The following is a 25,481-nucleotide window of genomic DNA, read 5'->3' as shown; positions in this document are numbered from 1 at the left end:
CCTATGCAAATTTTGAATTTCTCTGCAAATGTTTAATTTTGCTACAAATGTACAAAATCTATCTGTACATGTTTAAATTTAGATTGATCTCAGGTCAATTTTCTATCTATCTATCTATCTATCTATCTATCTATCTATCTATCTGTCTGTCTGTCTACAATGACTATTTCTGGCAAGAAATACAAATTACACAGAGTGGACAAATATTGGTTGTTGATATGGATAGTGTGGTAATGATATATGAGAATCTCTAATGAGAACATCTAACTTGAAGGGAGTGGACAAACCATTTATTTATTAATGAATTAGATCATCAAAAGACAATTACTTGTTGTTTTATGTGTTTTAGGTTGTGTATATTGTTCTAAATGTAATATTTTAGGGTCTTTTCTTTGTTAATTAGGCAAAACATGAATATAAACATGGGGAAACTAGGACTATTTTCTGGTGTTTAATGGACAAAAATGATTAATAAAAGTATCAATATATTACACATTACAACATCTAACATCTAACTTGAAGGGAGTGGACAAACCATTTATTTATTAATGAATTAGATAATCAAAAGACAATTACTTTACTTACTATTACTACTTTTATGTGTTTCAGGTCGTGTATATTGTTGTAAATTTAATATTTTAGGGTCTTTTGTTTGTTAATTAGGCAAAACATGAATATAAACATGTCAGTTTGGGGAAACTAGGACTATTTTCTGGTGTTTAATGGACAAAATGATTAATGAAAGTATTAATGTATTACACATTAATGTACAACTGTTGTAGCTTCTGTGAACACAATAACCTACACAAAATGCAGTCAACCATCTATCTATCTATCTATCTATCTATCTATCTATTGGAGGAGGAGGAGGGGGTGGTGTAGGAGGTGTAGGAGGAGGAGGAGGAGGAGGTGTCAACAACATTTCGGGGGTTTCGTGGGAAGTCGCTCTCGCGTGATTTGGTGACGGAGAACTTATGCGTCCGAGAGGAAAGTCAGGAACCAACTTCGGTGAACTAGCGGGTAAGATTGATCCACAAACGCGTGAAGCCGAGGTTAGTTTGACCGCGGAGCAAACACAGCAGGCGTCAGACGCAGCGTACTCTGAACTATGAGCCCGGCGCTGCGCTGATGAGGCCCAGCACGGAGCTCCGAGCTGGGGAGCCGTCTGACGTTAGCAAGGCCAGCTAGCGTTTGAATGCTAAAGTTTCGCTAGCTGTTAGCAGGAGGAGACACTTGTTGACAGTCGAGTCAAACGTGACAGACAGCAGCTTCTTCCTCTGTGTCTCTTTAGATCAGTGTGGTGTAGAATAACAACGCAGAGATTACCTCCTGCTTTCACCTGTCCACCCTCCTCTGACACCAGCTGTCACTTTCCTGGCTCCTGTCATGTAGATCAACCTTTCACAGCGAGTTAACCACATCTGAACTGTTGTGATTCATCTCTTAGGTTTTTGAGCCTTGTGCTGGCGATGGGGGACATGAAGACCCCCGACTTTGATGATTTGCTGGCAGCTTTTGACATTCCTGACATCGATGCCAAAGAAGCCATTCAGTCAAGTCCGGACGAGGACCGGGACGAGGTGGGGAATAACGCGGACGAGGGGGAGAGCGCGTCTCCGTCGTGCTTTCCCTGCCCTCCTGCGTCACACGCCGACCCCCCTGTGGTCAGCGTTATCGTGAAGAACACGGTGCGGTCGGAGTCTTTCGAAGAGGAGGAGAAGTCTGCCAGGGATAAGACAGACAATCCATCAAGCAGTGGCTTAAACTCTCAGGTTCAGGTCAAGTTTGGTGACCTCACCTCGCAGCTTGGTCCCAAAATACCTGTTGATGCCCTCCCCATGGAGCCCCAGATTGCCAATGGTTTTGAGGGATCTGTCCCCAGGGATCAGGGACAGTCCAACACAGAGCCCTGGCCCAGTTGTTCGCCGTTGAGATCCACACTGAACGAGGGCGACAGTGATAAAGAAGACGAGGCCGGATCGGTCCGGCACACGACTGACGTCATGAACAGTTTGAAGCCGCTCCTCTACCTCCAGTCTTCGACTAGTGTCGGCCCCTCGACTCCTCCCTCCCCACACTGTGCGAGCCCTCGCCTTTCTCCTCACTCCCCTCAGAAGGAGGAAACTCGTCTCCCGAGTAACCCGTCATCTCCTTTAACACAAAACGGGAGTATCAAGTCTGGCATTAAGCGTGTTATGCACTCGGATGAAGATGACTCGGAGCCAGACTTAGGAAGTCCACTTGTGATCCAGGAAAGCCCGGACTCTGTAATGTCCTCCCCTCCCAAATTTAAACACAGAGCAAAAATTCGGCGCCCTGAGTTGTTTGGCTCTCCTGAAACTTCTTCTCTTGTCTCTCATCCTCCTCAACTCTCGTCACAGGCATCTCCTAAACCTAAACCCCGACTTGAGGAAGAGGAACGACCCGCAACACCCTGTTCTCCTTCAACAGCTCCTCAGCCACAGAGCCCCAAGGACTGCCTCCCCTCTGTTAGCACAGACTCTGCATCAGTCCAAGAGGAGAAATACCCAGAGCACGTGATTGATGAGAGGGACTCTCCTGAAAGCCCACCACCCAGTGAGATGGGTCTTCTGGTCCCTAAGACAAGCAGCAGCCCTGATTTGACCGAAACATCAGATCTAGCTGCGAACCACAACTTCCACGACCAAGAGGAGTTAATGGAAAGTGAGCCCAGAGAAGAAGACAGGCCAGGCGACACCGAGGAGCTGAGTGAGAAGGTGGATGGAGATGGAGGAAATTTAAATGAGGAGAGCTGTGGTACTGACTCTGAGGATCCGGTGTCTGCTAGTGCTGCAGAGGCGGTTGCACCTCCACTGCGTCCACTCAAAGTTAAAATCAAAATGCGTACAGGCAGCATTACAAGGACTGTGACCGGTGTTGCACCTAAAAGAAGCGGAAGAGCCACTACCAAGGGTGCGGATGGTTCAAAACCTTCACCAGAACTTCATAACACGAGATCCAAGAGGGAGTTACCACCGCAAACTCAGATGCCTTCAATGGCGATGCGCCAGGAAGGTCCCCGCGCGGTCAAAGACAAAACCGCAGCGGACACCAAGCATAAAGTTTCCCCGACAGCTGTCAGCATCACCAAAACTGCAGCCCTGCCCTCCGTCTCAGTCTCCTTTCCCAGAGTCAGTCCAGGCGGGCTCAACCCTCGCAACCTGGCTCCGAAAAGTTTGAGCAGTGGGGTGACGCTTCCTGCGCCGTCACCTCTGCTCCAACATCAAGGTAGCAGCAGACCTGCCTCCATAGTTAACAGCACTGGGGCGATCATATCCAAGAGCCAGACCAACCTGGTCGAAGCTTTTAACAAGATCCTCAACAACAAAAACCTGCTGCCCAGCTATAAACCAGACCTGAGCTCACCTCTTCCTGCAGAGTGGGGCCTTCCTCTCCCTGCACAGGTAAGATGTTATTGTTTATAGATCTGATACAATTAATCTGGCTATTTTGAAAATGGATAAACCATCATTTCACACGCAAAAATGCCACAAACCCACTGTCCAGCTGCCCGAATGTGAAGGTTTGCTGCTTCAGTGAATTGAATACTTGGTGGGGGGTTTTTTTAACAATTGTGAAGTCATTTGAATACATTACTTTGGGGTTTGCCAGATTATGATGCACATTTTACTATTTTCTCACATTTTAGTGTCAAAACAACAAATCCAGAAAATAATCTCCAGTTTAAATGGCACTGCAATAAAGAGTTTTAAGCTCATCAAGCTGTGTGCAGTAGATCTCATCCGATGCTGCATTATCTCAACGGTGTTATGGGTCAAAGTGTTCACGCTGTTATATAGTGTTCCTGATCGTGTTAATTGTAACTTTACGACGAGCTCATAGCGTCGTATCACATAGCTCTATTTCATAACAAATCGATAATGATCCTCGGCAGGGTTACCGCTGTTTGGAGTGCGGCGACGCCTTCGCTCTGGAGCAGAGCTTGGCTCGGCATTACGCTCGGCGCTCGCTGAGGATCGAGGTGACCTGTAATCACTGCGCCAAAAGGTTGGCCTTCTTCAACAAGTGCAGCCTGCTTTTGCACGCCAGAGAGCACAAGGAGAGAGGCCTGATCATGCAGTGTTCACACCTGGTCATGAAACCTGTACCTGTGGAGCAGATGATCAGCCAGCAGGAACCTGCAGCAGTCGGTTGGTTAAAGTCGTTTCTGTTGTTTTAATGTTGCTTTTTTTTATGTGTGATCATGTCGTTCATTGCGTTTTCCTCCTTGATTCCTCAGGTGGGCTCTCTCCATCTCTTCCGTCATCCTCTTCAGCACCGTCATCATCCTTTTCAGGCCAGGCCACGCCACAACCGACACCCCAATTGCACAAAGCAACATCCAACAAGAAAGCAGAGGCAGGGCAGCACATGAGTAAATGTCCTGAGTGTCAGGCTCAGTTCAGCAGCAAAGAGGAGCTGGCTGAGCATTTCCAAGAAATCAAACCAGCACAAACCGCTGTGAGTCTTTGAGTGTGTGCAAGAAATTTTCAACAATATGAAAATGACCTCTCATCTTAATAACTTTCTTCGTCTCGTGTTCTCCAGTCATGCACAGAGTGTTCTCCTCCCATGCTCCTGCCCAACAGCTGCAGTGCAGCAGCTCACCAGCGCATCCACCAAGGCTGTGCGCCACACGTCTGCCCAGAGTGCGGGTGCGCGGTCAAACAGCCGCTATTTCAAACACACCTGGATGAGACCTGTTTGCACTCTGCACGCCGCATCGGATACAGGTAGAAGTATACTGTACTGTTGTTACACCCACTCATATACCCATGTTTCCTCCTTTTCACTGTCTTACAACAAGTCTTCTGCTCTCTCTGCAGATGTTCCAGTTGTCTCGTGGTGTTTGGAGGACTCAACTCGGTGAAGTCTCACATCCAGCAGGCTCATTGTGATATGTTCCACAAATGCCCCAGCTGCCCCATGGCTTTCAAGTCTGCTCCGAGCATCCAGAACCACATCAGTGCCCAACATCCAACGCAGACTGAAGGACAGACCATGTATAAACATACTCACCCACACGAACAGATGTGATTGTTGCTGATTTAAAATGTTTTCCTTTCAGTTAGTTGACCCACCTTTTATCTCTCTACAGGTCGATCTATAAATGTGTCATGTGTGACACAGTTTTTACAAACAAGCCCCTGCTGTACGTCCACTTTGACACTCATTTAACCAATCAGAAGGTACATGTTTTTAAATGCCCCGAGTGTACCAAGTTATTTTCTCAGAGGAACTCTCTACTGGACCATTTCAAGGTACGTGTATGCATATAGTGTTTAAAATAGCTCAGTTAGTGTTAAAAGAAAAAAAATCTGCTTTATAATGCCACTTTTTCTCCCCTCTACATTTTTCTCCGCAGACCCATAAGACTCCCACTTTAAAACAAGAGTTGCCTTCAGCTCCAGCTGCTTCCTCTCGTTCGCGTCCTTCATTGAAGTTAGAGAGCTCAGATGGGGAGGAATTGATGGAAAAGGACAAAGAAGAGAAAGTGAAGACGGAAAGAACAAAGACGCCCTCAGGATGGAAGTGTGCGCCTTGCCACGCACGCTTCACAGACCGGGAAAACTACATCACCCATATGGCCGAGCAACACAGCAAGGTAAATACATGTTGTTTTTAGACACAGCTATAAATGATGAGATGCACCCTTATGTTTTTGTGCTCGTGTTGTGTGCAGGCTCTGAAGAAGTTCCCTTGTAACAAGTGTGAGAGCTCCTTTACCACCACCTCCAGTTTGAGACGTCACATCAGGGACAAACACAAAGCCATGAATCGTGGCTTTCGCTGCCAGTGAGTATCTCACATGCTGCATCCTTTTATCATCATTAATAGACACCAGTTGACCAGTATGACCGAAAGTTGGAGAGAATGATGACTGATTTTATGTAATGGAGTCCTAAAGTATATTGTAGGCATGCAAACGTTGCACCTTTTTGTAATTTGTCTCAGATACTTCTACAACATTGTTGACATAACATATCCATCTTAGTCCATGGGCCAGACCTGTAAACTTCAAGTGTCAGGACCATCTGAGGTGGCAAAGGTTCAGTGGTCCTGTGTTGTTATTCACATTTAAATAAACAATTTCATATATATCTATGAGCCGTAATAGATCAGCACATTTACAGGGAACAGTGACAGTAACCTGGGTGTGACATATCATTAGTGTTAAACCTCAACAGAATACAGTAGCTATGATTTACACTGATGGTACACTTGTGAATATAAGTGGCATGTGCGTGTGTGTGTGTGTGTGTGTGTGTGTGTAGGTTCTGTAGTGAGAGTAAGAAAACATTCAGCAGCAGAGCGATGTTGGAGAGGCATATACAGCTGAGACACAGCATGGGCACGGAAAGCCAGGGCACCTTAATGGTAACACACTCTTGTATTTCTTTAAAGAAACAGGAAACACTTTTTTTACTAGGATGTTATAGACAGCAGCTGTCTTGATTTCCTGTGGTAACAGGGAGGCGGAGAGGAGGCCGACAGTTCCTCAGAACACGACGGCAGTTCGGGGCCTCGCAGGAGACGAAGAGGAGCTGTGAAGATGGAGCAGGACGAAGAGTCCACAGATGGGGTGAGTCCAGTAAAGAAGTCGCAGTCCTCCTCCTCCTCCTCTGCTCCTGCCCCATACACCACTCCCGAATCTGGGTTCCGCTGTGCCCCCTGCGGCTTCACCACAGAGGACCAGGCGGTGTTCCTGGAGCACATCAGCCAGCATCGACGTGGGGCGACAGAGGGTGGAGGTCAGCAGTGTGTACAGTGCGGCGCCTGCTTCACATCCATCTCCTCCCTGTCGCGCCATCGCTTCATCATCCACAAAGTGAGAAATGCATTCACCGACAACCAGCAATCCCTCAGTGCACACCCGGCACGTTCCCCCGGTAACAGCAAGAACCACGACGATAAGAGTTCTCTGGACGGTTCGGCACCAGCGTCGCCCTCCTCTCAGGGGATGGAAGAGGAGGGCACGCTGGCCTGTAAGGTGTGCCGCAAACAATTTGAAAAGGCTTCGGATCTGAATACGCACTTCCGAACTCACGGTATGGCTTTTATCAGTGCAAGGAACGCAGGAAAAACTACCTAAGTGCCAAATACGTGGGGGAAGAGCATTGGTTAGTTGATAAAAGAAAGAAGTGCCTTATTTATCGTCACACTTATGCACTAATTTAACCAAAGATGGGTAGAACAGAGTTTGTATGTGAATAGATTGTAAAAGAAAAATGTGATTTTCACTGGTCGAGATCAGCCTTAACCTTCTACTTCTGATACTCAGGATCTAAAGCTGCATTTCTGTGTTCAGTAAAGATACTAATGAGATTAGAGCTACTTCCCGGTCAGTGAACAGTTCACTGCTGCAGCCACATTCACATAATCATGTGAGAACTGTGAATGTTGGAACCAAATCCCACTGTGATTACGAAGGCTGTCGTTGAAAGACAGCGATGGAATGTTTCGATTTCAATGTTTTCATCCTACTGAGCAGATTGTTGATTTGCATTTGATTATACATTTATTTTTTACATTCATTTAGAGAATCATTGTGTTGCTTTAGAGTATGTTAGCTCAGTTTCTATTGTGTGTGTGTGTGTGTGTATACTTTCAACTTATTGCCGGCCATTTTCACAATCATAGAAGAACATTTCAGGTTGATTCCCAACTTTGAATGACATTAATCCATTTATTTGATTCAGACTTGAACTTTTAACAGTTCCTTGCTGAGCTGCAGCGGAGGGACACAAATAAAAACGAGTACACTTTGAACCAAAAAGACTGAAACTTTGTAAATTCCCATTATATTAATCTGAAGTTTGGAATGAGGACTGTGGATTTTATCCCCCATCATTACATTGGAGCTATCTCTTTATTGCCATTATAGGCATGAAGAATAATTCACCAGTCACCAGCAACTCAATGAAAATAGGAGGTTTTTTCTTTACTGTGTTTCAAAAGAGACTTCAACGAAATGTGAATCCATCCTTTTTAATGTGTCGTGGTATTGGTAACCTGTGAGTTTTAAGTCCCTGCATGTTTATATTTGTATTATACTTGATGTTGACTAATAACTTTGGGAAAGATGGGAATGCAATCTGAAGGTTTAAACTATGCTTTGGGAAATGGACAGCGGTAATCTGAAGTGCATACAAGTTGTAATTGAACTGAAAGTTTAATTTTTTTAAAGGAATGTACTGTATCAGATTAACTGATTTGTTCCTTCTCTGTGTGCAAGAGATGGAAGTAAAATGTGGTTTGGCTTTTTCGGTTTGGGCGATGTATTTGTCTAAATGTTTATTTTAATAAGATTATTGTAAAACGATCAGTAATCATGTATGTGAATATGATTCCTTATGCTTTTCTAAGAAGATGATAACATGTTGAACTTTGCATTTAAATATTTTCTTCTGCGTATCTGACTTCAGCACTAGTAAACTAGATGAAAATAATCGGACAGGGTATTTCAGGGGGTAAAGTCAGGTTAGCCAGCTTTGTGAAACACCCTGCAGGTCGTGTTATTGACGGACAGGTGACAGCTTAGCTTCCACATCAACGCAGAAACACATGAAACTGAAAAAAATGAAAACAAAAATGTTGCTTGGTATAGAGAGTTGTTTTGAATGCTGTGTTTTGATTTAATTCCTACGTTTAGTGGCACCATTTTTTAAAAAACATTTTTTAGCTTATGTCTCAGCCTGCTGGTCTGCTGAAATATCGCTGACCACAGAATCCTAGATTGAACTAATATCCATGCGTCTGTATGAGTTTTAGAAACAAATAAAGAACTATTCCTTTATTGTGCTGTAATCATCATCATCATCAGTGACCTGTTAGCGCTCGTGTTTACTTTCTCAGGAGATCATCCAACGCTTTAACTTTCTGTTTTTGCATTTACAAGACCAAATGTTTCTAAAAAATGATTAATAAAAACTGGCACATTGTCTTGTTTTAATGTCTTTTTTTGTTCTTTAAATAGCATTTCAAATGAAACTACTGTTAATATTCTTTATTGAGTTTAATCAATTCTCATTTTCCATTTTGTCAGTACAGTATTAAATATCCAAATAATCTTAAGACATCCCATATGGAGAACATCAGAGTTACACAATAAACATTCTTCTTCATTCTATTAAAATAGACTTTCTTATAAATATATAGAGACAGAATATTAAAAAGTAAACTTAATAAAAAGTAATAAAGAATCCTTACACTTCTTATCAGATCATTTGAGTATGTTGTGTACTTAGTGCCACACTCCTACGCTCACACATAAATTATCTCAGACATTAACCCTATGGGAAACATGTCTTCACTAATAACATAAGAATTACAAGTTGTCAGAAGCGCACTATGATGATAACTTCTCATAAAATGAGGCTGCATATCGTTGTTATAAAGCTCCTGCCAGGTTCTCTGTTTTCACAGCAGCAGGAACCCCGTAAGGAGAAACAGAAGGGGCTTCATGACGGCTGAGATCCCCTCGACACTCAGCGATGGAGCTCCTGAGAGACATGAATGCAAAGATTTAGAGCCTTTAAAATGAATGAAAACATATTTTCTTACATGTTATTGGATTTCACATAAACTGTCTTCTATAAGTCAGAGTTGTGGTTATTTCATATAAGAGATCGGCTCTTCTCACTGGTCTAAAGTGGGTCATGCTCATTTGGAAAAATGAATGTTGTATAGAGCTGATATGTGAACAGTATGACATACTGAAGGAATTATAAAACACACTGGCAACATTTAAACACTTAAGGATACGTGAATTTACAGCAGTGTACATTAATCTTTTTACCTGACGGTGCTGCTGTTTGTTCACGAGACCCCCCGGTCGTGGCCTTTTCAAGAGCGGCCAGTTGGTCTTCTCTTAGGGCACTGCGCTGTTCATCGGTTACCAAGGCAGCATTGTCAGGTCCAAGAGCCTCCAGCTGAGCAACAGAGAGTGCCTGGAGGGAAAACAATAAGTGTCAGAGGGTTGGAAGAAGTGTATAAATACTTGTGTAAATACTAGTACATGTATACTATATGTATGTAAGATTTATCATTGATGCATTAACATTGTGTGTGAGCACCATTTTTGTTGTAATTGTTTGAGGTGGAGCTGATTTAAAGTTAAAAGTACAATATTTCTCTTTGAAATGTAGTGGAGTAGAATGGAAATAGAACTACTGGTGCTACTTAAGTACTTGTAAATGTTCTTTACTTTCCATGACTGGATTTGGCTTCCAGCTGAAAGACAATAGAAGGAAAGAACAAATGTTAAAGTTACTTACAGCCAAGCTGCTGGGTGGTATGAGTGGGATGCAGGACACGCTTATAAATGAGAAGACAGACGGGTCTAAAGAAGCCAACTGCTCTCCATCCAGTCCAGCTGAGGGAGACAGAAATAGATGGTCAATATGGTCAGGCACAGAACTAAAACTAATTTCTGCACCAGTACTTTTGAAGAATACTACAATTTTGAGATCTGGGATTTGGTTTTTCTGCAGAGAACACAGAGGAGAGGTGATTATCTAACCAATCATGTTGCCCAGGTCAGTCACTTGTGCTGGGGTCCAGTTGCCTGGATCTCCATACGCAGACATAAGAAGTTTTGAAAAATGCTGTGAAACCTCGTAGGAGCACTTAACATCCATGGAGCCCACGGCGTCCCTGTGACACACAAATATACACATTATGTAGCTGTGACACTATCTCAGTCTGCAGCTCATAACAAAGTCAAAAGTATTTAATTATGCTCTCGAGAATGCATTTTTTTTTTGTGGACTTTGAGCAATGGAAAGCTTAAATATCCCTTTTGTTGCTGAAATCAAATGTGCTACAAACTATTTAAGCAATCAGAATGATTAATTAGTACAATTAGTACTAATTATTAGTACATTGAGTTCAAAGAAGGGGAAAAAAAGCAAAACTGCTGTGTAGGTAGTTGAGGTAAATGAACACTTTCAGAGGCACTATCCAAAGACAGAACTTTTTTTTTTTAATAATCTGCATTGTATGTTGGACAGTGGCATAAATCAAATCAGAATTGTGTTCTGGATCACAAACCCGAAGGCAGTCAAGTTGAGTTTTCCGATGTCTTCGGCACTTAGGCCACAGATGATCAGGCTCAGTTCTATCATCTGTGCAGAGGTGAGATGCTCCACTACCAGTTCATTGTGTTTAGCAACAGCAGTCCACACCGACGACAACTATTCGAAGAGGATAATAATCAGTTTAATCGTGATAGTGAGTGTAATAGTCGCTTGTATGGAAGCTCTTTTTTTTATTACGTCACCTGTGACTCGTTCCAACCACATTTGCCAATTTCCGCCAGAGAGGCCAGTGAGAAGGGGAGCTGCTCCAGTTCTTCATTGGTGAAGCTCTGAGTTATGCATCCCATGTCCGTCACCTCGTCGTTTTCTATGTCAGTTATTTGGGGGCCAAATTTCTGCAAAGACAAATACAGGAACAATTCTAGTTCACTTTTACTTTTGACACTTTAACTTTCGATCAGGGATGAGTCTTTTTCTTCTTTTTTTTGTCTTTATTATTAGGGGTACACCCTGGACAAGTTGTCAGTTTATCACAGGGACAAAGAACCATTCCCGCTCAGACATGGGAAATTTAGAGTCATCGATAACCTATTAACTGCAGTTCTTTGAACTCTGGGTGGAAGCCAGAGCTTCAGACAGTGGTAATAACTGTTAGCAGCTCTTGGTTCAGAAATGTAGAGGCTATATGTTTGTTAAAATTTCTGGTGTGACATTTGGTGGATATTGTACAAACTACTTGTCCATTTATACATTACATTTTAAGTCACGCATCATTTAAAGTTAAATATTCAATTTAAGGTTTTATAATTAAACAAGATGTACTAATCCAATGATATTATTTGGAGATATTGGGCAGTGGATGTTTCAGTTTTTTCAAGGTGAGGATCCATTAAATATATTTTTAGTATGTTAAAAGGTGAACCATAAAGTTCAGACACCCTCCACACTTGTAAATTCTTACAGTGAGCTCACTGCGATTAAATCCAAATAATACACACACACAGTACCTTAAGTGCTAACACTTTGAGTGCAGCCAGTTGGTCTTCACTGTAGTCTGTGACTTTTCCAAGTGTTACTACAGTTTTGAGGAACACATCTCCATCTATCCGACTCAGCTGTTCAGGTGTCCAGTAGACATTGTTCATTCCCAGTTCTAAAATCATCGTCTCATTAGGTGTTGCACTTCCAAGATCGGGGGTGCTACTGCCATCATCAGAGCTCGGGTCACTTGTACTGTTACTGTTGTTGTTACTGTTGCCACCAGCATTACTATTTCCTGGTGCTGAGAGAGAAACACAGAGCAGGTGAGAAATAGAAAAGTACAGTGGAATCATGCATCACCGATGTTTTTATTCACTATCACTGAAGAAAATAATAAACAGCACGTCTCCTCCTCACATCTTTTTTTACGTGTAGCCTTTGATGTGGACATGGTTGTGAGGTCAAAGATTTTCTTTCTCAGTGCATCGGAGATGTAGGACAAGCGCGGCTTCAGGAAATGGAGAATGTCTCGCATCCAAGGCTGACAGAGACGGAGAGAAGGGAGAAAAACAAAACATATCATAATAATACATGCATGAGGCATGGCAACCAGAAGAGTACATTGCTGAAATGCCTCTCCATTTTGAATGATTGATGATTTACTTTTGAAAGTGTAACAAAAGTTAGACACCTTATTGGGAAGAGCAGATGTGGCATCATCATCCAAAAGTAAGAGAGGACCCACTTCTTCCATAGTCTCAGCTGACCAATCAGATGGATCCCTGCAGAAGATTAAAACATGCATCGTTGATGGTGTTTTTCGGTTTTTCTTTGCTCTAACTGCAGTTTCAAGGGTGCTTGTCTTACCCATAAGTCTGTTTGACCAGATGAATTAGATCTTCCCTGTGGCGTGGAGGAATGTGATGACAGGAAGCCGCCATGGTCTGGAGGCTGAAGTTAAGGACACTGGGGGCCATTTGGCTCAGTTGGGAAGGTTGAAGCTCACACAAAAGCTGTCCAAGCCTGGACACATCCTCAGCGGTCAGTCCGGATAAGGCTGCCCCCTGCAAAAACAGTAAATATCTTCTACGATTGTTGCAGCAAAGAGACAGTGTGAGAAGACGAGGTATGGAACAAGTACAGGCAGGTGATAGTTTAAACGGAAAGTACAGGAACATAATGATGCTTCAATACAGGGCTCACTGAATGGCTTTTTTTTTCTGTCAACAGATACCACCTATGAAAGATTTTGGACCAATGTGATAGACAGACTCCACTGCCATCGTCAAACCACCAGATGAGGGAATATTTTTGAAGAAGACTTAAAGAATCTATGCCGAGATTTTTGCTGCTCTAACAACAAACAGTTCATGTTGCCTTTTCCATGTATTTGTCACCCATCTGACTCCTTGTGCGTACATTGGTCAAGCAAAGAAGAGCTCTCTTGGAAAGTGCAGAGCGAGACAGGGAACGAGGTGGTAGACAGCTCAGGTTTGCCATTTCCATCTTGTCGAGGAGGACAGGACACACGGAGTCAGGCAAAGCCGTCACGTCTGAAGGGCTGTGATGGTATAAATGAGACACAATGATAGAGAGCTGTTATATGCGTTAGAATATTTAAAATGCATGATGAAGTGAGGTAGAAAAATGAATGTTTTTACGGCAAGTGAATAAGTAGGAATGTGGGAATATCTTCCATTTCCTCCTGAGTGATGGTTTTGAAATAGTCAGCTCTCTCATTCCTCAAAGTCTTAAAAAGCTTTCGGGCAGCACATCCCGCCTGAAATGGAAAAAAAAAATATATATATATATGTCTGTGTGTGTGTGTGTGTGAGAGAGAGAGAGCGAGAGTAAATACATACCTGCATTCTGGAGAACCACTGTGGAGTCTTTGTTATGGCCTGAATCATTTCTTGCACATCACTCTTGTCAATCATCTCACAGGTTATACCCTGAAGGACTGAATTCAGCCTCCTGTTTCAGCCATGTAAAGCATGCAAAGCAATAGCAGACATACAGTAATAAGAACATGCACATTACCAATGCAACGGACAATATACTACTGTGATGATATGTGCACACACATAGTATACACCTATATATACTTAAGGTTTGAAATCAGCTTGAACTGACACCTCTACCAGTCACAGTGGTAAATGTTGCAGCCTTATCAGAGGATCTTATTGCAAAGTTTTTATATTGTATTCTATGATTGGGGTTTCCGTTATTTTGCCCACTGCTGTGTAGCTCACCTATAGTTAAGCTGATGCAGAGTTTCCATCTTTTTTGCCAGGTAGGCTGCCTGAAAAGAAAAGACAACAAAGTAGGAAACATTGCACTGTTTGTTTGTTTTTTTAGTAAATACGACAACAATTACGTTACGTTTATAAAAGATTCTGTAATATGATTTGGTTTATCGTGAATGCATGATTAAACTGTAATAATTTGCATGAAAAAGTTTGAGGCTGTTGGTAATGAGGAGGTATTCAGGGACATTACCTGTGCCAGACTCCAAATTTTATCCTCCACTTGGTCCACAGAGCTGAAGTTTACTGTGGACAGGGTGCTTAGAGAAATGCTCTGAAGCAAAGGTCCATGCAACTTCTTCACCAGCTCTGAGGGATCAGCACTACTACGCAGCTACAGGGAAACATTTGATACTCTTTAAAATGATGTTCGTAGTGTATGAACATTGTGTCATGGATAACACAAATTATTTTTTATTTGAGATCTTAATCAATAAAACTCTTTCCTGCTTCTCTCTCCTTACTTACCCCCTGCAGCATGGCCTTCAACTGCCCCTTCTTCATCCTCTTGGAGATGTTCTTCAGAGCCTCTGTGTCATTCAGGATCTCGCTGGCTGACACTTGCTCGAGAATACAGCTTGGCAAACCTCTTGCAACCGACTGAAGGGTCTTCAGTTCCGTACCCGATATCTTTGCACACTAAGGGAAAGCAGAATGAGATGAGTATAGAGTGAGAGCATGTGAGAGAAGCTCAAAGCAACCCTGGAGACTCACCTTCTTGTCGCCAAGCTGATTCTTGACCAAGGTCTGCAGCTGGCCTTGTGTCCATTGGGCATTGGATCCCAGATTTTGGAGAGCCTTCCTGAGAACATCTTTAGGGATCTCAGACAGTTGTTTGGGAGACAGAAAGGTAACACTGCTGCCCAGCTTGTTTACTGCTTCACTAGGGCTCAGATCTGACATCGCAGAATGGACAAGCTTCATCTTCAGCTTAAGTTGGTAGGAGGCAAAAAGACAAAAAATAAGAAAGAGATTACTGAGATTCTTAAAATTTGGGTTAGGGTTCCTAGCTGAGGGGAGACATGGTTAAGAGTTTCTGTATAAACTAGTTACTGATACCTTTTTGATTCTTGGGTTATCGCTGCTGCAGTTTTCAAGCTCTGTGAGGAGAGTCCTGCTGGCAACAGCAGTCAAGTCTGGTACATCATAGGTATGACAGGCCAGTGTGCCGAGCCTGAGGAAGTGCAAAGCCAAAAATGTATTATACATTATTCCAGCCAATCAGCTCCCTGTACTGTAAGGTACATTCATTTGTATACAGAATTATTACAATTAATGTATCTGTGAAGATTCTCAGTCGTAGTATTTGTTGAAAGTTATTGTACTGTAGGCACCTGGACAACTTTAACCTTTATGAAGATATTTTGCATCTTATCCAAGAGGCCTAGCAGTTAAAGATGAAACATCTTCAAGAAACTAAGATAGTCTAGTTGCCTATGATGACCTTCAACAGAAATAATACATTTTTTAGTATCTGTAATGATGCTTTCTTCACTGTGGTAACATTCAGGGTGAGTGGAAACCATTGAGACGATAAGAGTGTGTTTATATATGTACAACCTTGCATAACCCATTTTCAATTTTGAAAACGCAATGCTAGATCCCTTTTACCAGCAAATTTCTGATCTGGCACACATTCACACATGAATACACACTTGTCCACATTTTCTGCAAACTCTTCTCCAGTGAAACACTCCTGAAATCTTTGTAGAAACCTCTTGGCCAGGCTGGGGTTTATCTTTGTGGCCATTGCCATGGCAGATTTGAACTGCTTAGAGCCAAAATAGTCGCACAGCTAGAAGAAACAGTGAAAAAACAAACAAACAGGGCTGCAAATTAAAATCTTGTCAGTTGCACTTTTAATTGGTTCTTTATGCTTCTTTGCAAACTTCTCTCACCTTTTCTTTGGGAGAAGAATCGAGATCATGTGGTGCTAAACGAGTGACGTATGGTCCCATCATGCTCAAAGCTTCCAAGTTCAGCCATTTCAGTGAAGATTTGCAGTGCGCCAAGTCTATGGAATAAATGAAGCTGTTACAAGTCAAATTCATACTTAACAAGAACATGACAACAGAAATAAGGTTGTGCATTAAAGTTTTATCAGTAAGATTTGGGTGTTTGGCTGTGCAGATCCATTATGTACTGGGAAATATTCATTGTCATCAGTGCTGGAGACTGACAGTAGCCCTTGAGTTGCTCATTGATTTGCATGACATCCAGGATCTACGTCCCAAATGTGTTTGTTTGGATTTTTAGATATGTGATATATGTGCACCACAAACACACAACAAGTGCTCTTTTTCACACAATTCACCACTGTACTTTGTCTTTGCTCTTACTACACATATTATTGTTTGGTTTGAATTATTTGCATATGTCCGCCAGTCCACGTCTCCTCCATGGTTCCCCATTGCCTTTAACATATTGAAGTTGATGGACATGTTTTTGGTTTCGCTGCAGTTGTTGCTATTTTATACTGTAAGTGGTGATCTGTGTGTGAAAGGAGGGCTAGATCATCAGCAAGGGTGGAATTCATCTTGCCTGATCTTCTGTTATTCTGTGTTTTTGTATTTTAGTAGAAGGAGGAAGTCGCCAGCCAATTCTGTATGTGCTTCATCAAGTTCTGAATGTAAGTAGTCAGCACCTGGGGAATTTTTTAATGATTTCACTTCAATTATTTCCCTTTTTGTTGATTGGGTTGATGTTGATGTCAAGGTCTGCAGTTTCTTGTATCTCTGGCTGCAGAGCAGGGTCTCTGTAATTGGGAAGTGTACCTTTCTTCCTGTACTTTTTGTGTTCTAAGATGATGATGTCCTTGTTTGCCTCAAATTAAGTTCTAAACGTTCTACCATATAGGCAGAATGTTAGGTTTGAGCTACTTTTTTTGGCTGCATTGACCAGCTCCTCCAGCAAGGCTGTCTTATCTTCCCTTGCTAACTTTTTCACCTGTGTTGGTCTTTCTATACCGAGCTTCTAGTTTCTGTTTTTGACGTAATTTACTTAACATTTCATCTCCATTTTTGGCCAGTGTCTTTCCATTCACCTCGTCTTCCTCTGTGTTATTTGAGAGGGGATTTGCATATGAGAGCCTGTCTTTTGTTTTGTCTTTTGTACTTATTTACATCTGAAATTTGCTACCCTCTGTTTAGCCACTTCTACCTCTTCCACCTTGTGCTTCTTTCTTTTATAGCTTCGCTTTTTTGTTTTTCCTATTTTCTGTCATAAATAGTAAAGAGTGAATATATTTGACTTGAAGAGTTTTACTGATTTCTTACGTAATCTTGAGTTAGATGCTGTCCTCAGTGTACAGTTGAAGTAATTCTGGGTTATCTGCTCTTTTACCCATTTTACCACCTTTTTCTTTTGGTCTTCAGGCATGGGATCATACACCTCCTTCAGCATCTTCATCCTGGAACCAACAACCATTTTTACATTTTAAACAAAAGTTACTGAGAGACTGTTGCTGGAGGAAGTAATTGCATAAAAGCACTCTTACATTTTTTTCACTTTTTGGCCCCCAATTTTATTTGGAAGCTTCATTTTTGAAGAAGGCATATCCTGCAGCGCAGGTTTGGCAGCCCACAGCAGCTTGTCATAGTCTTGCGAGTCCATGATGTCTTCACTCTGTGTAGTCAAGGTTTCCCAACACATAGGGGCAACAAATGCATGCATGTAACATGCAGATTCATCCTGGTGAAATAAGAGAGATGGCAGGAATCATTAAACTGCCAGAGAGCAGCATTTATTAATGGAATTTTGTTTTCTTGTTGGCATTATTGGTGGGAAACTGACAGTGGTGTTGCTTATAATCTGGATCATGGATGGAAGATTGCTTGAATTCCACATCATGTTTGCCTAAAAAGAGATGGTTAAGACAGCTGCAGTTAAAAGAAATGAATAAAATGACCTATCAACCATTAAGATGCAAGTTTTAATGCTCTAAACAATCAATAAACAACAATTCTTCACATTATTTTTATGTGAAATATATCTAAAGTGCTTGACTGTATGTGCATTCACACCATTGTATCCGAGTCATCCAAGTGGGCTCGACTACGTGGGTCTTTGACTGAATCCAGGATGTTTTTAAAAGCAGACAGCAAGCTGTTGGAATTGCCATGGGTTCTGTCCTTTATAGGCAAGTCATCACTGTGAGAGAAATAAGAATGCAAACAATGTTTTGGTGAGTAGTGTTTTATTTGTTGATCATTTAACTGAGCCCATTTTCAAATTGTTAGAAACACGGAGGAAGGCAGAATAACATTTGTATAAGCTTCAAAAATCTTTTTAAAAATCCACAACCACTCGCAATAATTGAAAATTCATGGGAAAATTTAATAATTGTTTCTCTTTAGGAAATCAACCAAACACACAACAGAGATCCACACAGAGACATTTACAGAATTACCTGACATTGAAGACAGTATACATCAGTGACGTCTGAGGCACTGGGTGTCCTGTAACAAAGCAAACATCCATATTTATATACTGCACAGTTGAGTATTTGTCATGTATTAGTTGTGGCTCATGTTACGCAGGCCTTTTAAAATATGCACATAATATATGCAGTCTTGTAATATATGCACTAAGGACTGTGATTAGGTTACAGCAAATTAACTCAATTAACTTAACAATAGAGTTCTCTCTCTCACACACACAAATTAATTTGATTAAAAAAATGGAGAATTTCCTTACCCTGATCCTGGCATTTGCTCATCTGATAAGAAATAGGCATATCACCATCAGATGTTTGAGGTAAGATATATAATTGTTTTAAAACATTGGTGCATGCAAAAATCCAGCTCAGTTACTGTTAATGAATACAGTTTGATTTCCATGAGTGATTGCACCCATGTATATTCATCACTGTATGTATCCTGCATAACATTAAAATAATTAAAAAGAAGAAAATCTTTTCACAATTCACAATTTCACAATGTGATGATGACAAATTATTATTACTGGAAAGCTGACTCCAGTTAAAGAGGTAACTGTGTTGGACTTGAGCATGTGTATGAATCTGAATGTGGGTTGTTTTGCATACAAACAAAAATAACATACCAGTTTTTTGGCCGTGTCTCTGATGTCAGATTTAGATCCAGGCATTACATGAAAGCTCTTGGCTGAACAGGTAGTAATGAATAAATATGAAAAGACACACATTCATGTACATGTAAACAACACGCATGCATTTTGCCATTTATATGAGGAGATGATGCATGTGATGACGCTGCTGCTTACCCGAGACTGCGCAGGCCACAATGAGTAGGAAAATTATCCCTCTTTTGGGGGCCATGGTGAAAAGACCCGCCCACGTGACTGTTGAAATAATTCAAAGTGTGCATTAATATCAACACATATAACATGTGATGTAGATTTGCATTTTTTCCTTAGAGAAAAAAAGTTATTCTTTGTAGGTTTTGTCATCAGTTGTTATGGAACCTGTCTCCATGTGAGCCACCTCCATGTTTCTGATAAACTTCCTCCTCTGAGGATTTGTGATCATACTTCCCTGGTTACCATCTTTCTAACTCATCCTATGGGAGGCTCCCTGGACTATGGAGGATAGCATGCTGTGAAAAACAGGTTTTGTAATGTACATGATGCACTGTGGAACATCTTGTCAGCTTCTCTTCTTTTCCTCACATATTGGAGTTCCTTCTCGAACATTTGCATATAGGTATTTTGCCTTCATTCTATTTGCTTACTTTCCATTAATTTGACTTCTCATTTAAATGTCAAATGATCATCTTAAATTCTGGGGGAAATATAGGAATAATAGAACAATGATTACCTCTTTAATAACACATTACGTTGCCCTAAAACGTTGCATGGTCTCTTGCAAGACAAAAGTTTTATGCCTAATTATTTATTTTGTTGTTACACAATGCAATTTAGACACAATAAATTTAAAAAGAACATTAAAAACACACAAAAAACATGTATCATAACTGTACGTTTCAACAGAGTCACTGCTTCAATATAATTTCATACCTGAAACTATCAACATATCACAAAAAAATGAAAATTAAAATAAAAGAACATTGATTTATGTACAAATCCGTAATTACTTACAGAATCTGCGTCTGCTCCCTGGTAGATTCTAGAAAAACTGCAATTTAAAAACCGAGATCAAGACAAAGACGATGTGCGTGTTGCTCCTCTGCCAGTCTCTCAATGTGACGTGAGTTGGCTGGGTGGTTACTTATCCTCAACTGAGTCAAAGCAGGTGCACGATATTAAAACTAAACTGTTTGCGTGTGTGTGCATGTGTGTGTGCGTGAGACAGAGGAAGCACGAGACAGGGGCTGTAACTTTCACAAGCTGTCTATTTTAATAGATACATAAAGATTGTTAGATAAAGCAGAGGTAAAAACAGTTAAAGAATTGGTAATTGGTAAAACTACATACTTTTTTAAAATTCTATTCTTTTCATACATCTGATGCAGACTTGAAAATCTGACAAAATCATACACTGCTGAGCTAACAATACACTAGAGCTGGAAAAGATGGGTGTGCTGATGACATCCATAAACCACAAACATAGAGCTGCAATGTGCAAATATAATTAGTAAAAAAAAAAACACATAGGAAGATAAACACACAATACAAAGCTCTATTCATGCTCTTCATGGACAAAGATGGCAAACATAAATCAGCCCTTCAATACTGGGGATTAAAAATGGAGTTCAATGGGACAACCTCACATTTAAAGTAAGTAAACATGACATTATGACATTTTCACTTCTAGAAATATACCCAGATATATAATTCATCACACACAAATTTCAAATTTCCAATTTCCCAAATGTGTACATAAAAAGGAAAAAGAGAAAACACCAGGACAGAATTTGAGACACAATTGGACCGTGAATAAAACTGTTTGCTGCTTCATCATAAAATAAAGTGAACTAAATATGATATATTGACTGATCTATGTAGTTTAGTCCATCAGTACAAGCTATTGTGTGTCCACTCAAGAACTGGACCCACAGTGTAGATTTAAGGTTTGCAAGCAGTAAACAAATCATGCTGGTGATGTGACAAACAGCATGGTGAACTATACATAACACCCACAGAACATCCTATTCTATGCATTAGGATTAGTCATTAGCATTCTCCCCATTAGCTGGGGTCCTGTACAAAGAAAGACACAAAGGAGAAGCGTCATGACTGTTGGGTGTGTTTTACTCCATCTCACTGTTTCCTTCCATCTTGGAGCCAATAACCATGTGAAGGTTTGGGTTAGTGAAGTGCTCTGAAAAAGAACATTCACAACAGGTCAGTGGGTGAGATTACGCTTGTTGATATATAGTGGATGTTTGAGACACGAGGACATTTCACAGGAAGTGTTTCTGACACTGTTTGTCTGGTGTTCTTAGTATTGTTGTTGTTTTGTTCGTTTTAGCCCTACCCTCAGTGGTTCAGTCCCATTTGTATTTGTCATAAAGTTTCATTTTATATACAAGGCAGAGTACATTTCTGTTATTGTTGATCAAAATGGAGGCAATAGTGATTTTGTTTGGGACCTTGGCAGACCTCACGAGAGGTGTGTGATGAGATCAACACTACAATGAATAATGGTACAATAGTGTCTTCAAGAACTGTGTGTCAAAAACTGGGTGAAGAAGGACTTGTTGTCAGAACATCAGCAAAGATATATAGAGGAAAACACGAAATTTACAAACGAACACAACAAATGGACAAAGGAAGATTGGCATAAAGTGTTGGGTACTGATGAGTAAGTTTAAATGGTTTGGTGACAANCAGCAAAGATACATAGAGGGAAACACCTGAAATTTGCAAATTAGTGTCTCTTGCCAACGGTTAAACATGGAGGGGGTAGTATTATGGGTTGTCATTTCAGCCTCAGGAACAGGTGACTTAGTGAAAATTGATGGCATCATGGATAAGANCAAAGGAGAAGCGTCATGACTGTTGGGTGTGTTTTACTCCATCTCACTGTTTCCTTCCATCTTGGAGCCAATAACCATGTGAAGGTTTGGGTTAGTGAAGTGCTCTGAAAAAGAACATTCACAACAGGTTAGTGGGTAAGGTTACACTTGTTGATATATAGTGGATGTCTGAGACACGAGGATATTTCACAGGAAGTGTTTCTGACACTGTTTGTCTGGTGTTCTTTAAAATATTGTTGTTGTTTTGTTCGTTTTAGCCCTACCCTCAGTGGTTCAGTCCCATTTGTATTTGTCATAAAGTTTCATAACCATAACTTAATAAATGAAGTCACAATACTAATAATATAGAAAAATCACTTACCACATATTCTACAGTGGTGGCCAAAAATATTAGAACACTTGGCATACTGTACTTAAGAGATTTCAGTTATTTTTATTGAACTGGTCATTAAAATACCCATAAAACGAATGAAATATCTATGATGTCATCATTATGCTCTATACAGCATAGAGTAGAGCCATCATAAGGAGCTTTAGGTCATTTAGGTCAAAAAACAAGCTTGGCCTGTGTCTTGAGATGCAGTCCAAGCACTGTAAAGTACACTTTAGACCACCATCATGCCACCAATTCACACCAGAACCAAAAGGGGAGAGGTAGAAAAAAGAAACATTCAGACAGACAAGTGAAGCATCTCAAAATTCTCAGTCTTAAGGGCCGAAGGCAGACCTCACGAGAGGTGCGTGACGAGATCAACACTGCAATGAATAATGGTGCAATGGTTCAAGAACTGTGTGTCAGAAACTGGGTGAAGAAGGACTTGTTGTCAGAACATCAGCAAAGATACATAGAGGGAAACACCTGAAATTTGCAAAAGAGTGTCTCTTGCCAACGGTTAAACATGGAGGGGGTAGTATTATGGTGTGGGTTGCCATTTCAGCCTCAGGAACAGGTGACTTAGTGAAAACTGATGGCATCATGGATGAGAAAGCATACCACAACATTCTGGTGAGACACAGAATAGCATCTGGGAGTTACCTTATTAGGCCTGGATTTATTTTCCAACAGGACAATGACCCTAAACATTATTCTAACTATTGCTGGAACTACCTGTGATAGAAGGAATCTGCTGATTCATTGAAAATGATGGACTGGCTCCCTCAAAGTCCAGACCTCAACCCCATGGAGCAAATTTGGGGTGAGTTGGAAAATAAAATGGGCAGATCTGTTTGATGTTTTAAGGAAATATATTGACACAATGCTAGAGAGATGTGCTGACATTAAAGTTAAAAGTGGATAAGATCAGTAGGACTCACTTCATCTAATATTTGTTGTGCTCAGAGTAATCACCTGCGTGTTTCATGAACATTATGAAATGAAATCATGTTTTGGAGGCAAAAAAAAGGTCAATATTTTCTAGTATGTGTATATGCGTGTGTGTTTATTCGTGTGTGTGTGTGTGTCCATCCACAACTCACCTGCAGCAAACTCACAGATGTCAGCAGGCCTTTTAAGGAGCACGTCTCTGTGAGAGGAGGACAGGACATGTGATAGTAACTATGCAAAGTATGGTGTCTATTCTTTGAGCAATTTGTTTACTTTTATGTGTTTTTCTTTATTTGCTCTTTTTTTAACCTCTCATTTTATCCTGTTGATTGATTTTATCCTGCTTATTGTTTTGAAATGTCATTCTAATGCTTTTATTTGCCTGTGTAAAGCACCTAAGTGTTGCTCTAAGCTGCTCTGCCCTGAGCGTTTTAGACTAAGACGTTGAAAAAAGCAACATACAGACCTGAGATCCACTCACCTAAAAGCAGCTCAGACTTTGTTTGAGTGAATAAATATCAGGTTTACTTAATTAAGCACCACAGCATTAAAAATAACGTGTTTTAAAGATGCACTCAAAAACTATTTGCAGGACTTATGTTTTTCAATTACATAGAAAATATCCATCCATTTGAATGACATAGTTTTAATATAAATTAACTAATAAACTTAATGTGAAGCAAGTAATAAGATTTATGTAATAGTACTAATAAACTCAATGTGCTTCCACTATACAAATTGTGTAGTAGTAGCCAAGCTTATTCAGTATTAATAAAGGCAATTTGTTTGCCCAAAGGCAATGTCATGAATGAAGTCATTTTGAGTTTATTAGTACTATTGCATAAATAAATAAATAAATAGTAGAGTGTGGATGCCTCCACCCAACATATAAAGTAGTCAGATGAGGGTGAAATAGGTTTTTGAAAGTATTCAGTACTCTCAAAACCACTCACAAAGACAGGTACATTTGGACCTTTTATAATTCTTACAAAACAACAAACAAATAAAGTACGTCAGGCTTATGGTCACCAGCCAATCTCAGAGCTAAGTGTAATCTCTAAGCCTCACAGTGTTTAGTTACACCTACACTCGGGAATAGTTTGCCTGAAGATATTTGCCTGTCAAACTTGATATTCTTTTAAAAAAAACACTGATTTGCCTAAACCTGCATTTGATTAGGCTTTAATGTATACGTTTGTACATGTATAATGTACATTTGAACAGAAACAGCCTTTTTGTCACACATGTAGATAAAAACACAGTAAAACCTACTTTAGGTTGGTAACTCTCATTAAATATACCGTATTCATATTTTACTTTTAACACACTCAAGTTTCATTCAATATATTCACATTTTACTTTTCACTACCTTTATTCCATATTTTAAAGTTTCAATCCATACAGTATACTTTACTTCAATATATTCAAGTTTCATTTAATATATTCAAACTTTACTACAATATATTCAAACTTTAGTTCAATATATTCAATTTTCATTTAATATATTCAAACTTTACTTCAATATATTCAAGTTTCATTCAATATATTCAAACTTTACTTCAATATATTCAAGTTTCATTTAATATATTCATACTTTACTTCAATATATTCAAACTTTACTTCCATATTTTGAAGTTTCATTCCATATATTTAGACTTCATATTAATAAATTCCTGCTGTAAGCATCAGATCAGCTTACAGACGGTTACATGGCCTTGTTGAGTTAATGAAATGAAACAGGTACCTCCGTATGACATGAAATTTCATATGAAATGAAACAGGTACCTCCGTATGACATGAAATTTCATTCAATATGAATATATTAAATGAAATTTCATGTTATATTCAAGTTTGAATATATTAAATGAAACTTGATTAAATTTCATTTAATATA

At 40.3% G+C, this 25,481-nt stretch overlaps 4 protein-coding genes across 5 annotated transcripts in view; 1 reads left to right on the top strand and 3 right to left on the bottom strand.

Moving 5' to 3' along the window:
- Positions 1-897: 897 nt before the first annotated feature.
- znf687a (zinc finger protein 687a) lies at positions 898-8,963 on the top strand. The gene is made up of 11 exons (XM_027286806.1): positions 898-1,020; positions 1,448-3,425; positions 3,917-4,172; positions 4,262-4,482; positions 4,570-4,754; positions 4,848-5,024; positions 5,120-5,282; positions 5,387-5,626; positions 5,705-5,817; positions 6,297-6,399; positions 6,494-8,963. The coding sequence occupies exons 2-11, from the start codon at positions 1,470-1,472 to the stop codon at positions 7,112-7,114; spliced, it is 4,035 nt and encodes a 1,344-aa protein (XP_027142607.1). The 5' UTR covers positions 898-1,020; positions 1,448-1,469; the 3' UTR covers positions 7,115-8,963.
- Positions 8,692-14,340, bottom strand: LOC113744005 (otoancorin). The gene is made up of 14 exons (XM_027286807.1): positions 14,294-14,340; positions 13,904-14,015; positions 13,703-13,821; positions 13,461-13,602; positions 12,909-13,105; positions 12,733-12,823; positions 12,459-12,582; positions 12,068-12,342; positions 11,303-11,455; positions 11,074-11,216; positions 10,544-10,677; positions 10,299-10,396; positions 9,821-9,971; positions 8,692-9,524 (listed from the first exon to the last, which is right to left on the bottom strand). The coding sequence occupies exons 1-14, from the start codon at positions 14,320-14,322 to the stop codon at positions 9,442-9,444; spliced, it is 1,851 nt and encodes a 616-aa protein (XP_027142608.1). The 5' UTR covers positions 14,323-14,340; the 3' UTR covers positions 8,692-9,441.
- An 85-nt stretch (positions 14,341-14,425) lies between these two features.
- LOC104934470 (uncharacterized) lies at positions 14,426-20,592 on the bottom strand. The gene is made up of 16 exons (XM_027287122.1): positions 20,423-20,592; positions 19,589-19,666; positions 19,409-19,470; positions 19,043-19,064; positions 18,756-18,804; positions 18,370-18,496; positions 18,140-18,202; positions 17,844-18,037; positions 17,623-17,756; positions 16,246-16,361; positions 16,003-16,142; positions 15,407-15,521; positions 15,062-15,277; positions 14,816-14,986; positions 14,541-14,681; positions 14,426-14,437 (listed from the first exon to the last, which is right to left on the bottom strand). Exons 2-16 carry the CDS (start codon positions 19,641-19,643, stop codon positions 14,426-14,428), a joined length of 1,617 nt encoding a protein of 538 aa, XP_027142923.1. The 5' UTR covers positions 19,644-19,666; positions 20,423-20,592.
- Positions 20,593-20,835: 243 nt separating this feature from the next.
- The window catches only part of riiad1 (regulatory subunit of type II PKA R-subunit domain containing 1), a 5,215-nt gene continuing 569 nt past the window's right edge, over positions 20,836-25,481 (bottom strand). The window contains exons 3-5 of one of the 2 annotated variants that reach the window (XM_027286155.1): positions 23,740-23,786; positions 22,290-22,367; positions 20,836-21,527 (exon numbers count right to left, since the gene is read on the bottom strand). In XM_027286155.1, coding sequence (XP_027141956.1) covers positions 22,297-22,367; positions 23,740-23,786 — 118 coding nt within the window. In that variant the 3' untranslated portion in view covers positions 20,836-21,527; positions 22,290-22,296. Of the gene's footprint in view, positions 21,528-22,263; positions 22,368-23,739; positions 23,787-25,481 lie in introns of those variants that run through there. The other variant, XM_010750134.3, reaches the window with a different exon arrangement.

Source organism: Larimichthys crocea, chromosome XIII, assembly GCF_000972845.2.
Source record: "Larimichthys crocea isolate SSNF chromosome XIII, L_crocea_2.0, whole genome shotgun sequence".
NCBI lineage: Eukaryota > Metazoa > Chordata > Actinopteri > Sciaenidae > Larimichthys > Larimichthys crocea.
The sequence above is the reverse complement of the archived record's forward strand: the minus strand, read 5'-3'. Positions and strand labels throughout refer to the sequence as shown.

Excerpts from the sequence above, each read along its gene's own strand:
- znf687a (XM_027286806.1), top strand. The coding sequence starts at position 1,470 with ATGGGGGACATGAAGACCCCCGACTTTGATGATTTGCTGGCAGCTTTT. Across the intron at positions 4,173-4,261 it reads GCAGGAACCTGCAGCAGTCG|GTGGGCTCTCTCCATCTCTT; the intron begins GTTGGTTAAAGT and ends TTGATTCCTCAG. Across the intron at positions 4,755-4,847 it reads GCACGCCGCATCGGATACAG|ATGTTCCAGTTGTCTCGTGG; the intron begins GTAGAAGTATAC and ends CTCTCTCTGCAG.
- LOC113744005 (XM_027286807.1), bottom strand. The coding sequence starts at position 14,322 with ATGGAAACTCTGCATCAGCTTAACTATAG. Across the intron at positions 13,822-13,903 it reads AGTGGTTCTCCAGAATGCAG|GCGGGATGTGCTGCCCGAAA; the intron begins GTATGTATTTAC and ends TTTCCATTTCAG. Across the intron at positions 12,583-12,732 it reads CATCTGCTCTTCCCAATAAG|CCTTGGATGCGAGACATTCT; the intron begins GTGTCTAACTTT and ends CGTCTCTGTCAG.
- LOC104934470 (XM_027287122.1), bottom strand. The coding sequence starts at position 19,643 with ATGGCCCCCAAAAGAGGGATAATTTTCCTACTCATTGTGGCCTGCGCA. Across the intron at positions 17,757-17,843 it reads GGCCAAAAAGTGAAAAAAAT|GATGAAGATGCTGAAGGAGG; the intron begins GTAAGAGTGCTT and ends TGTTGGTTCCAG. Across the intron at positions 15,522-16,002 it reads TTTGCAGAAAATGTGGACAA|GCTCGGCACACTGGCCTGTC; the intron begins GTGTGTATTCAT and ends GCACTTCCTCAG.